Source organism: Arvicola amphibius, chromosome 4 (assembly GCF_903992535.2).
Source record: "Arvicola amphibius chromosome 4, mArvAmp1.2, whole genome shotgun sequence".
In the NCBI taxonomy this organism is placed as follows: domain Eukaryota; kingdom Metazoa; phylum Chordata; class Mammalia; order Rodentia; family Cricetidae; genus Arvicola; species Arvicola amphibius.
This window is the reverse complement of record NC_052050.1, coordinates 129470597-129483767: the sequence shown is the minus strand read 5'-3', so window position 1 is coordinate 129483767 and position 13171 is coordinate 129470597. Positions and strand designations below refer to the sequence as shown.

Here is a 13171-nt window from a genome sequence, read left to right as displayed (position 1 = left end):
TAGGCTTCATACTGCTATGGTCACCCAGATGCTCCCCATGTGTCCATTTCAAAGCAGTTTTCCCAAGTAGCGTTGGTGTGCCTCCTTTTATGTGATGACGTCACTTTTTGTGTTCGCCACAGATAGTGTAGTCAGAATTAAGCAGCATGTGTTGTAACTTAGGGCCAGTCTGAGGAGCCAGTGTTTGTTTACCGTGTTCTTTTTCTTCCTGCTGCAGTGACCATAGCCAAATATAAACTAGGGCCATGTCTAGCGTTTAAGGGAACAGAGACAAACTGTCTTGCAGTGTTCCCTAAAGGCATATCATTGGAAGTAATACTTGTGGGTATAAACACATCATTGAATGGTATTGCTTGTGTGTATGTTCACCAGGGCTCAGTACATTTGATTCATTAGCCCTATGTAATCATCATTAACTAAATATAGTCACGAATATTTTATCACGTCTCTGTTTAGCTTATCTAAGATGAATGTGTTAAATTTTAAAATCTAAAATGCTACAAAATCCAGAACTTTCTGGCTGCCGGTGTGTTATTCAAATTTCCAGGGTTTGGGGCATTTGGGGGGTATCAGATTTCCAGTTTAGAAATGTTCCACCAGTAAAATCTAAAAAAAAAAAAAAAAATTCCTGAATCTAAAAACCTCTAAAGTCTGTGTCCTTTCCGATCTGGAATCTTGGATGAGAGATACACAGCCCATGGCAGTAGGAAGACGGCTACCCATCTGGATAGCTCTTCACCCAGAGAGAATGGACGTTTTACTGCCTTTCATAGATCTTGGGGAATTGTGTCTTCACTTAACGCAAAGGTAAAAGCACATGAAACCTCTTCTGATCATTGAGTAACTGGCGTTTTCGTTCTTTCCCCACTGCATAGGTTATTACTGCAAGTGCAGCGCCTTGTACGTAGGGGTGTACTGTGAGGTGAGCATTAACCCGTGCTCCTCCAACCCCTGCCTCTACGGTGGCACGTGCATGGTGGACAAAGGAGGATTTGTCTGTCAGTGTCGGGGGCTGTACACCGGCCAGAGGTAGGTTTGTCTTTCTTAATGAATTGTGAGGTTGAATACTTAGAGCATGGGATTCTGCAGAGGAGAGGTCACTGCGTTCTTCACTTGTTGATGCTTTCTGTTTGGTGTCATTATTTGCAGTGAACTCATGAGAGTTTTTTTGTATGTTTTTTTTTTTCTTCCTGATTTAGATGTCAGCTTAGTCCCTACTGCAAAGATGAGCCCTGTAAAAATGGTGGAACATGTTTTGACAGTTTGGATGGTGCTGTCTGTCAGTGTGACCCAGGCTTTAGGGGAGAAAGGTAAATGGTTTCTTTTGAGCTTCATACCGGCTGCCCTTTTCCACAGGGTACTGACCATTATTAACACAGATTCATCCACTTAACATGCCTCTCTTCAAAATGTGTGGTCCTTCCTCACTGGTCTTATGACTTCCAGACAAAAGGAAGTATCAAAAAGATTAATATACAGTTGGAAAACCCTGCTTCTGTCCTGTAGTGCTGTTTCTTATAGGTGTGTGGGTCTTTGGCAGGGAGCAAATGCTTGTGTACTGGTTACCTGGTTGCGTTTATTGTGTTTTCTAAAGCAGCTACTTGTGACACAGTGCCATCTACCCTTGAGACTCATGATGGTTTCTCCCAGTGTTTCATTAGCATTGCATTGGTACAGCATCTAAACCTTGCTGGTTTTTCCTTTGTAACCCCAGTAGAAGCCTTAGAGGGGTTATGACTTAGATGTTTAGACATTTAGAGTTCGCGAAAGACTATGCACCTATATATCATAGGGACAGGTGCACAAGAACCTCTGTTTTCAGATGCAGCTTTATATTTGGCAAATCATTTGTCAATTCTCTTTTTAAAAGTTAATGGAGTCGGCCACAGTGGCACACTCCTTTAATCCCGGCACTCAGTAGGCAGAAGCAGGTGGATCTCTGTGGTCTACATAGTGAGTTCTGGGCTAGACAGGGTTGTGTAGTAAGACCGTGTCTCAGCAACAGCAGAAAGCTCCTGAGTACACGTAATTTTATGTGCCTAGCACAGAAGATTGAGATAAGCTTCCCTCAGCCTCATTATGCTTTGAGTGCGTGGCCTGCCTGTAGTGATTCTGTATCACTGTCCTCCTGCGGTCATTAGAGTCCTGAGTTTGCCATTAGTTATGCGGCCCCAGTTCATTAGTTGATATTTTTTCCCCAAACCTGATCAATATATATTCCTCTATATTTGTCAAAAATATGTCAGTACTCAGAGTTTTTATTCTAGTTGCTTATAATTTGCGAATAGTTTTTTTTTTTTTTTAACAAATGAGAAAGCGCTCTAGGCAGGAGTAGATGCACACAACAGTCCTGCACGGCCCCCCCCCCCCCCCCCCCCCCCCCGCCACCACCACCACCTATAGAAAAGCAGAAGGGATGGTTTGTGATCTGTTTCCCGAGGGTGGCACGCCCAGGAAGACGATTCTGGAAGACGTAACTTTTTAAAATGGGAAGTGCGTCTTCTACCCCTTCCGAGGTCCCACAGCACTGTTGGCAATCCCAAACAGGACCATTTTTCGCTGAATTCCCTCTGGCCCACGAGAACAGTTTGCAGCACATGCTCCTTATGAACGTGCACCTCATCTTCCCCGCTTCTAAATGGTAGACTGAGTGTCAGACCTTGAAACAGCTGATGTTTTAGCCCGTTGAATTGGTTCAGTAATCTGTTAACTCTGGAGAAATGTAGCTAGACATCGCTTGATAGGGCTACCCCTCAACGATCCGTGCAGTGTATGAGCGAATGAGGGATTATTCCACAGAAGGCCTGGCCTTTGTTCTGCTTTCTGTTTTTATTGTTTTCTGGTTGTTTCCCGTTCACTTTGTTTTGGCATCTCTTCTGAAGGAGGGGTGTTGCTTCGTGCTCATTCTGACGGGTGACGGGACTGGCGTGCTCTGCTGTCTGTTACAGCAGTCTCTTACTCTTCCCCTTGGTAGATGTCAGAACGACATCGATGAATGTGCCGGGAACCCCTGTCGGAACGGCGCCCTTTGTGAGAACACGTATGGCTCCTATCAGTGTAACTGCAGCCACGCGTACAGAGGGAAACACTGTGAGGACGCCACTCCCAACCTGTACGTGTCCACGCCCTGGAACATTGGCCTGGCTGAAGGGATAGGAATTATCGTGTTTATAGCCGGGATTTTCCTGCTGGTGGTGGTGTTCGTCCTCTGCCGGAAGATGATCGGTCGGAAAAAGAAACCCCAGGCTGAACCGGAGGACAAACGTTTGGGGCCAACCACGGCTTTCTTACAGAGACCTTATTTCGATTCTAAGCTGAACAAGAATATTTACTCTGACATACCACCCCAGGTGCCTGTCCGACCCATTTCCTACACTCCGAGCATTCCAAGTGACTCTAGAAACAATCTTGACCGCAATTCTTTCGAAGGCTCCGCCATCCCGGAGCACCCAGAATTCAGCACTTTCAACCCCGAGTCCGTGCACGGACACCGGAAAGCTGTGGCCGTGTGCAGCGTAGCTCCAAACTTGCCCCCGCCACCACCTTCCAACTCTCCTTCGGACAGTGACTCCATACAGAAGCCCAGCTGGGACTTTGACTATGACGGTAAGAACGCGTTCTCCATCTCTCCAGGGCCACTGGGATGGCATTGAGGCTGCCGGCTCAGCTGTACTTATGGGGCTGACGATAATGCTTTCCGACCTGAAATGGTGACGGAAACTCATTTGGATATTCCCATTCCTAGCTGGGCCTGGGAGCTTGGAGTTTTCTTAGTGAATTAGATCTAATCGTGCTCTAAGTGATATTCTGAAGGGATCATTTCACTTTTATAAACAATACACATTCTCAACTATGATTTGGGGTGTTTGATTATAACAAGAAGTAATGGGTAGTCTATGCTAATTAATTTTTATTAATAGCTTTTAGTTAATAATTACTTGTTCATTTATATACTTATTATATTTATAATTATTTTATAATGTGTCATTCCTACACTAATTAATTTTTTATTACAGCCAGACAAGGTATTTGAGTGGTGTTTGTATTAGTGGCTTAGCACATACCTGAAGCTTTAGAAAAAGCCAGCTATATATGCTATTTTAGGATGAATTTTGGTTCACCATCAGTACCTCTTCACAGGCTTCTTTATGGAGAAATTCTAATTTGTTGAGTCTTCTGAGAATATCTGTAGACCTTTTATTGTTTCGTCTCTGGGTTGCTTCTCTAGCTCTCTCACCTCCATTCCATAGCTCAGGCACTAAGCTCGGCCAGGTACCTGCTTATAGACTGTGAACCAGAGGGAACTCACTGCTCACCTGCCGGGTACCTGCTTATAGACTGTGAACCAGAGGGAACTCACTGCTCATCTGCCCTGCCTTCCTTTCAGCCAAAGTGGTGGATCTCGATCCTTGTCTTTCCAAGAAGCCTCTGGAGGAAAAGCCCTCCCAGCCATACAGTGCCCGGGAGAGCCTGTCCGAGCTGCAGTCCCTTAGCTCCTTCCAGTCAGAGTCCTGTGACGACAATGGTGAGTATTGGGGTGATGTGCTGTGGCCACTTGGAAATGCTGCTCATGTTCATGGTGTTGTGTAGTGATGTAGGTGGACTGGGTTCCCTGACTAAGTATGAAAATGCCCCGCGTTTCCCTTGGCATAAATGTATACTATGGTATAAATGCTTACATGAACCTGTGCCAGGGAAAATATTTGAAGGTAGTTTAGTTATAGGGTACTTGCCTAGCATAGACAGGGGCCTGGGTTCAGTCTGTAGCATTGCAAAACAAAACAGTGTTCTTATTGAAATTGATTTAACTGTAACCATAGGAAAGAAAAAATAGTTAATTTCAACTGTTTGGCCGCTGTTGTGTTATTTGTACTTTTTTGTGCATAGCAGTAAGTGTTACGGAAGCTTTGATTCTTTTTATTTTCTGACCTTGCAGTGCACACACACGTGTGTGCACCCTCTGATGTGTAGACGTCTGAAATGTTCCCTTTCCTTCGCACCTTTGGTATTACAAGGCTCTATTTGTCTCCTCCCCACCCCACTGCTGCCCCAGCTCCCATTTGGATCAGAGCACACTGACTGAGAGCAGAGTGTAAGAGATGGCTAGTAAGTCGGATTATATTTCTAATGAAGAAGGTTTGGCAGTGGGATCTAGGACTCCAGTTGTGTTCGTCTGGTTTTCCCAGGATGAATCGTACTGACGTAGACAGCCTTGCTGTATTAGCACACGTACGGGAAATGATCAGTACTGTGATAGTGGTTGTCTCCTGGAAAAGATTGAATCTCAGAATTGTAGGCTCGATTTTAATCTTTCTTTTGTGTGAAAATGCAATGTGTTTACATATTAAGGATATTTTAACATTGTAAAGAAGAAATTTGCTAATAACTATCAGTTTCAAAATAACAATAGTCCATCACCAGAGTAGTATAATTTATAGTGAATCACATCTCTGGGTCTCTGGGTCTGCTTGTCTATAGAACTTCGCAGCGCCCTTTTCTCAATAAAGGTCAATGTATGTTCTATTTCTTGAAGAAGTCAAACATGTTTTAGCATTATTTAAAGCACATCCTTCTTTACTCCAGATTGGAGAATATAGATGTATTATTGCTTATTAAACCAACAAGAACAAAACAGGATTATTTCTCCCATTAGTTTCAGTTTTCAAAAGTTTGTATTGACAACTTATCTGATTTAGACGTTGACCCCTAAATGCCGTTCAAAAATACTTTTGAGAATTGTCAGTATTTTCTTTCTTTTTCTTTTCTTTTTTTTTTCTTTTAAACCTCACTCTTAACAATATTCAGATACTTTTGCAAAGTTACGGCCAGGTTAGTTATAAAAGTTTTTAGGTGAAGCAGTGTGGGGGAAGGTCTGCACGGGACCATTGGTGGTTTGATCATGGCGTCAGTCACTGCCAGCCACAAAGTTCAAGTCTGTGCCGAGTGTGCACTTGACGCTTCGGTCTGTAATTTTCTCAACCACGGAAGTAGTTAGCTTATGCTTGGCAGCCCAAGAGATCACAAGTAGTTCTTGTGTGGTTCTGGAGTTTGCGAGTCCACTGTGTCTCCGGGCTGGAGGCAGGAGTCAGTGGGGCTGCATCTCCGCAAGCTCTCCGCTTCCTTCTTCCGCAGTGCCTAGCAGTCATTCACCTTCTTGCTAATTCAGGCTCTTAGCTCTCACAGTTCACTTTGCTCCCCATTCAGTACCTGTAGTAAAAATGCCAAGCTGCACCCACAGCTGGAATGGCTCCCTTTTATAAGCCTGTCCAGTCCACTCAGCCCACCCAGCTAATTCAGGAAACCTCCACCTCCCCTTCATATGAGCCTCAATGACAGCAGGAACGTTTTGTTTTTTTTGTTTTTCATGTATTAGGTAAAACAGTCATTAGGTCCCAGGATTAGAAAGTACCAACTGTTGACATGCGCATTTATGCCGACGTTGGTACTTTAAGCTAATCTTACACAAATGCAGAAGATGTCTATACGGTATCTGTGAGACAAGAAATACACTCTAAGCAAAAGGGACGCGACCAGTTTATGTTGTAGTTATGTTATATTTTTGTTGCACATGTATCTCCCTAGATTTCCTTATTCTCAGGCAATATGCTAGTTCCTTGAATGTGTAATCTTTTGTTCAGGAGATGTTTTTTTCCTTGATAAAACCCATAATTTTCACTGTAGGACATACTTAGCTGAATCTTTTCCTCTAACATCCACTAAAACATAGCTGTTTCTTGCACTTAACTGATATTAACTAGCTTATTTACAGTTGATTAGAAATGTCCTGAGACCCATAACTAGTGTGTGTGTGGGGGGGGGGGGGTTGCAGGGATCATGCATAATTACCTAATGGTATCAAAGCATTGTGCATTTTTAAATTAGGGGATAGATTGCATTTAATTAAGAAATTTTATTTGTCACACTGTTTTCTACTAAATAAGGATTTTCCTAATTGCTCTTTTTGTGCCTTTTTACAAGCTTCCATAGTGACTGTAATACACCTTGTCAACCCTGTCGTTGACACGGTGAATAAAGAAGGTATAAGTGCTCATGTTTTGTGTTTGTGGTTTCAGGTGACTGTCAGTGGGGTGACGTGTTTCTGCCTATTGTCCTGTTATTAAAGTAGTTCATATTTTGGGGAGGTTTGGTGACTTTCCTTTGGGGAAATGTATGTTCACAGTATGAGTGCATATGAAAACATTTGCATGTCTTTTCGTTACTTGTTTTAAGTATTGTGGACGGCTGCTGAAAACGGGGAGGCTCCTTCCAGTTTCAGACTGCGTAGGTCCATGCTGGGCCCGAGAACTTTCATTTTTAATCAGTTTACAGTTGATTTGGATCTAGAAATATCCTGATGTAGAAATCATCCTTGGGAAATGCTTGCACAGACCATCAATAGCATGGAGGTGCGCACACACTCACACACACACATGCAGACACACATGCACACACAACACACACACAGAGACAGAAAAAGACATGCAGTACTCCAGCATCTCTAGCAGTGAACACCCAGATTCTTCCACAAGACCAATGTCAAAGGTTACAGTTGCTAAGGGAACTGAATTTCCCTTAAAAGTACTGTGTTTTCACTTTGTAAGTCAGAACATTTTCTGTATTTTGTCTACCCAATTTTAGTTGAAACATGATGACATTCCAATACGTTAAATATTTATAGTTTAAAGAAGCAGAAGTTTAAGCAGTTTAAAGAATTTAAGCAGTCTCTTCCATGTAATCTTCTGTTTTTCTTATCTAAAGTGAATTTAAAGTTGAAAACTCACATAAGTATAAAGGTGTATCAAGTGCCTCCTCTATAACAAAGGCTGCCAGTCCTCACAGAGAAACGTACTACATTATAGTAAACAACTCCATAGATACTTTTCCTGAATGCCCACTTTATTCATATTTTTGAAACCTCTGTCTTTTCCGCTTTTGTTTGAATTCTACCGGAGAGGTCAATCAACTACTAATTTGCTAAAATTAGTGCACTGTCTGGGTTTTCAAGGACACTATGTAGTGCACAGCAAGCGTTAGGGACACTATGGTGTGCACAGCAAGTGTTAGGGACACTATGGAGTGCACAGAGAGCATTAGGGACACTATGGAGGGCACAGAGCATTAGGGACACTATGGAGTGCACAGAGCGTGTTAGGGACACTATGGAGTACACAGAGAGCATTAGTCCTGTGTAGAGCAGCAGCTACAATTCTGCCACCACAACTGTTCTCACAGTGATGATGACGACCTTACCTAAAGGGCCCTGTTTGACCCACATTGTCTTAATTCTACCATAATCTGTGGGGTTTTTACCTCATTTCATATAGGAAATCAATCTAAAGCTTCCCTAGGCTAAACATTCCATGGTCTTGAGATTTTCTACCTGCTTCTGTGGACTTGGGGCCAGAGTTCTGTGGGTAGTGCAATCACTGAGAGAGAGACAGGAGCTACAGATTTGGTGGGAAGGAGCCACGCAATAAACGTAGCTAATGAAGGAAAAGGTTGGCAGTATAAATATAAAATCACAGTGAGAAGTGCATAAGGTCTTGGGAGGTGACCAGCGTGCCGTTGTTTCTGAGCATTCTCTGAACTTGTACTTTTGAAGCATGTATGCGCGCATTGTGGGGCGCCATGTGTTTTTAGAATCACTTAAGTAACCAATCACACAGTATCAATACATTGCACTGGTACCCGCAGCTTATCATTTTCCTAGGAAAATTCCGCTTCCAGGATTCATAGCGAAGTTTCTAGTTTACTCTTGCTCGTCTTCTTTTTTCGTTTCCACGTCCCATCGGGCTTGGGCAACATGAGTTTCTCATTCACGCTGATTAGAGACCGTGAGGTAAAGACAGTGCGTCTGGCTGGCTGGGTCTTTACAAACACATTATATTGTACCGTGTGCTTATTATCTGTGTTGCCATTTCCGCTATCTATTTTAATTATCGATGTTTTCTTTTCTTTCTATTCTGCCACCAAAAGAATCTTTGGCTGCTCCTGACCTCAGCAAACCAAGAGGTGACTTATGCATGCCAGCTGTGCATTAGTGATCGCTAAAAACCTTCGGGAAAGACTGACCCGATGCCAACTTGCTTCACTGGGGTGCTTGGTGCTACAGCAGTATTTAGGGCCACGGTTGGGCACTGCCATGTAAGATGGGTCGTCTAACCTTCTCTCAGCTGTCGAAGATTTTTTTTAAACCCTAAAAAGGGTAAAAGAAAAACACCTACCCTTAAGTTAGGACTTGGTTTTCTTTTTTTTAAAAAGGTATTTTCATACTGTCCAAAAAGACCCTTAGTCCTTTTAAATATAACAAAGACTTATTGGTATAGCCTGTTGCAAACTGTTATTTTAACTCTTAACTTGGTTTTATTTTGTTTGATTTAGGGATATGGCCTCTATCAAAATAGCTCATCATGGTTACTAAAAATAAAACTATTAGTTACCTTTACTACTGAATTTTAAAAAGGTTTTTTATATTATTTTTAGATTTGCCTTAATTAGTATTTTTGGGATGACAGGCAACACAGAGCCCAGTAATATTTGAAATTTCCCCTGCTAGAGAGAGACCTTGGCTTTGAATGCTTCTTACTAACTTCCTATACTACCTTCGTATCAAGCAGGGCCAGCAGTTACTGGAGGGAAGCTGGAGAGTGGTTGGGATTGGTTGTAGAAATGCATGTGTTTTACATGGTAGAGCTGCTTCTGTTGGAACTCTGTTGCCTTGAATGTCAGATGTGGACTGGTTCCGGGAAGAGAGTCCGTATGTTGGGGCGGGGCTGTGTCTTCAAGGCAAAGGGTTGGCAGAGCCATGCGCTTGGAATGGATGCACATACACCTCTGTGTCTTGCCTCTGATACACCGAGCTGTTTCCCCAGGGCAAAGAAGCTGAAAGAAACAAACTGAAAATCTCTTTTTCTTTTCTCCCAAGGGTACCACTGGGATACATCAGACTGGATGCCGAGTGTTCCCCTGCCAGACATCCAAGAGTTCCCCAATTACGAGGTTATTGACGAGCACACACCCCTCTACTCGGCAGATCCAAATGCCATCGATACTGACTATTACCCTGGAGGCTATGACATTGAAAGTGACTTTCCACCCCCACCAGAGGACTTCCCTGCACCTGATGAATTGCCACCATTGCCTCCAGAATTCAGCGACCAGTTCGAGTCCATACACCCGCCCAGAGACATGCCTGCCGCAGGGAGCTTGGGGTCTTCCTCCCGAGGTCGGCAGAGGTTCAACCTGAATCAGTACCTACCCAATTTCTACCCCGTCGATATGTCTGAACCTCAGAAACAAGGCCCTGGGGAGAACAGTCCGCGTAGAGAACCCTTTGCCCCCTACCCTCCAGGGTATCAAAGAAACTTCGAAGCCCCCACCATAGAAGACATGCCCATGTCTGTGTACACCTCCACAGCTTCCTGCTCTGACGTGTCAGCGTGCTGTGAAGTGGAGTCTGAGGTCATGATGAGTGACTACGAGAGCGGGGACGAGGGCCACTTTGCAGAGGTAACAATCCCTCCGCTCGATGCCCAACAGCATACACAAGTGTGACGCTCAGACTCCTCCCCAAAGTGCCTGGACTTTTAACGAACCTAGAGATGGTATCAATGATCTCCGCATTGTTCTTTGCAGCGGTCTGACGTGCTTCTCAGCAAGCTGCAGCGGGCATGGCTGCACGGAATCACACGCCTCTTGACATGTTAGCCATTTCCAGTGTCCTAACCGGTTGACTGTAATCGATAGGGTTTTCGTCGCCTGTGCCGTTTCTGAGCATCTTTTTCGTATTTAGATGTGTCTCTGTTAAAATAATGAAACAGAAATCAGTCCTGTCATTCCTGTTAGCATGATCCATGTATTTATATAGATTCGATTATTTTAATTTTGCTTTTTTTTGTGTGTGTGTAAATTTTATGTACAGATTTGATTTTTTTTTTTCATAGTTTTAACTACGTTTTCAGGATGCCTTGTATGTTTGTTTTCCTCTAGATCTGGGTGGTGTTAGCGTCGTCCGTCACCTAGCACCCTGATTTTTCTAATGTAACCAGGGTTTCACTCTGTTCCTTCCCACTGAAGTGTGACATTTCATCAACACATCTCAGTCCGGTCATTTATTTCTAGCTGTACATATAAAGTGAGGAAGACCTGTTACTGGACATGTCTTAAATGGGTTGCTGTATTAGGATTATAAACATTTTTCATTATTGGAAAGTGTAAAGGGGACCTTCTGCATACCTGTTTAGAACCAAACCCACCACGACACAGTTTTTATAGTGTCTGTATATTTGTGATGCAGTGGTCTTGTAAAGGTTTTTACTGAAAACTCTCATTAGCCAGTCTTTCTTACTGACAATAAATTATTAATAAAATACTTTAGCTTTACTGCCTGGTTTTCTTCTGCATTTCTATTGTTGTTCGTGATTCGCCTGGTAAATTGGAATAGAAGAATCCATACAGATGTGAAGTCTCTTTCCAGTGGACAAGCCAGGCCAAGCCATACTTATATATGTAGCCACTAGGTGTCAGTTTATGGCTAGAAAAATCTTTTTAAAAGAGCCTCTTCATGTTCTTAAGCCCTCCTATCCCAGCTTCCCTGCTGCTGAAATTATAGTTGCCTACAAACATGCCCAGTTATAAAACACATCTGTTATAATTATATATATATGTATACACATACATGTATATATAGATATGTGTTATATATATATATATATCCTAGACAAAAAATTTGCTCTTTGCACTTTTTAATTGATTAATACTTTCACTAGTCATAATTTGAAAATCTTTTGTCAAGGTCATACATCTGTAGCAGGTTTTCTTGGCCCACCAGCCCCCAAATCATGACAGAGAGACTATTTAGTTACGAATTCTTGGCTTTATGCTTGTCCCACTAGCTCTTATAACTTAATTTAGCCTGTTTCTCTTCATCTGTTTTGCATCAGGACTTTTTGCCTTTCTTTGATTCTGTATGTCCAGTTTTCCTGCTTTTTTTCATGTCTAGCTGACTAACCCTGGGCATCTTTCCTCCCCCACACCCCCTCTCTTGCTCTCTTACCTTTTCAAGCCTACATTCCTCCCCTACTTATTCTCTCTGCCCACCAGCCCTGCCTAGCTATTGGCTGTTCAGCTTTTCATTAGACCAATCAGGTGCCTTAGGCAGGCAAGGTGAACCAAATGCAAGACATCTTTACATAGCATAAACAAATGTAACACATACAAGTAATATTTTCCAGCATAAGCAAATGTAACACCTTCACATAGTTAAAATAATATTCCACAACATAAGTCAAAGTCACTTACGAAGCATTTTCCCTCACTGTTGTCAAAAACTCATACTTTTGTATGATTTAATATGAAATCTAAACATCTTTTCTGCTTATCTTTATATTGTAAAAAAATCCATCCGTTCAACAGGTATTTATAGAATTGCACGCTAGCCAGTGTGTTTGCTTACATACAATGCACAGATTAACAAAATTCTCTGTTTTCTTGAGGCTTGCCTTACGGTGGGTCGAGTGACGACACCAGATTAGTGTAAAGCTGAGTGTTGAGCAGTGTGAACTAAGGAAGCAGGTTGCAATTTGGAACGTGACGTGTCTGAGGGAGGGAGAGCCCTGGAGTTCGGAGAAGGCAAGCTGTCATCTGAGTGAAACCCCATGGGTGAGGTCGGTGGATGCCTGGGAGAAAGTGCGCAGGTGGAGAAGCTTGCTTGTCAAATGTAGTGCGGCTAGAGAAGGTGAGCTCCAGTGGAAAGCAGAATCCCTTCCCTCCACCGCTACAGCCCTTTAGCATTCGTGCCTTCATGGAGTGCCAAGCTGTCTGGGATCGTGGACCACGGATCCAAGACACAGTCTTTCTGTAATCACATGGTCATTCCTGGCGATACCTGGTTTACCTCTACTCATACCATCAGTAGGCAGGGTAGGAATGGACGAGTAGAAACCTCGTAAGCATTTTATAAAGACTGTGAATAAAGTCAGCCCATTTAAAAGCTGTCATTCCATAATTACTATTTTTTGTTGTTTATACAAAAACAATGATTTTGTATGTATTCGGAGTCAACCCAGCACCCACAAGCAGCTGTCATTTCATGTGTGTGCTGAGTTAACTTTTGGATGCAGCACTTAAGTGTGAGACACCTAAATTGGTACTTGTACCAAGCCTTGCATCT

At 42.9% G+C, this 13171-nt stretch overlaps 1 protein-coding gene across 1 annotated transcript in view; it reads left to right on the top strand.

The window, feature by feature from the left end:
- Fat1 (FAT atypical cadherin 1) overlaps positions 1 to 11382 on the top strand; it is a 114727-nt gene extending 103345 nt beyond the window's left edge. The window contains 5 exon segments of the mRNA XM_038325562.2: positions 876 to 1029; positions 1200 to 1310; positions 2975 to 3606; positions 4388 to 4525; positions 9926 to 11382. Of these exon segments, the coding sequence (XP_038181490.1) occupies positions 876 to 1029; positions 1200 to 1310; positions 2975 to 3606; positions 4388 to 4525; positions 9926 to 10554 (1664 nt within the window). The 3' untranslated portion in view covers positions 10555 to 11382.
- Positions 11383 to 13171: the final 1789 nt, after the last annotated feature.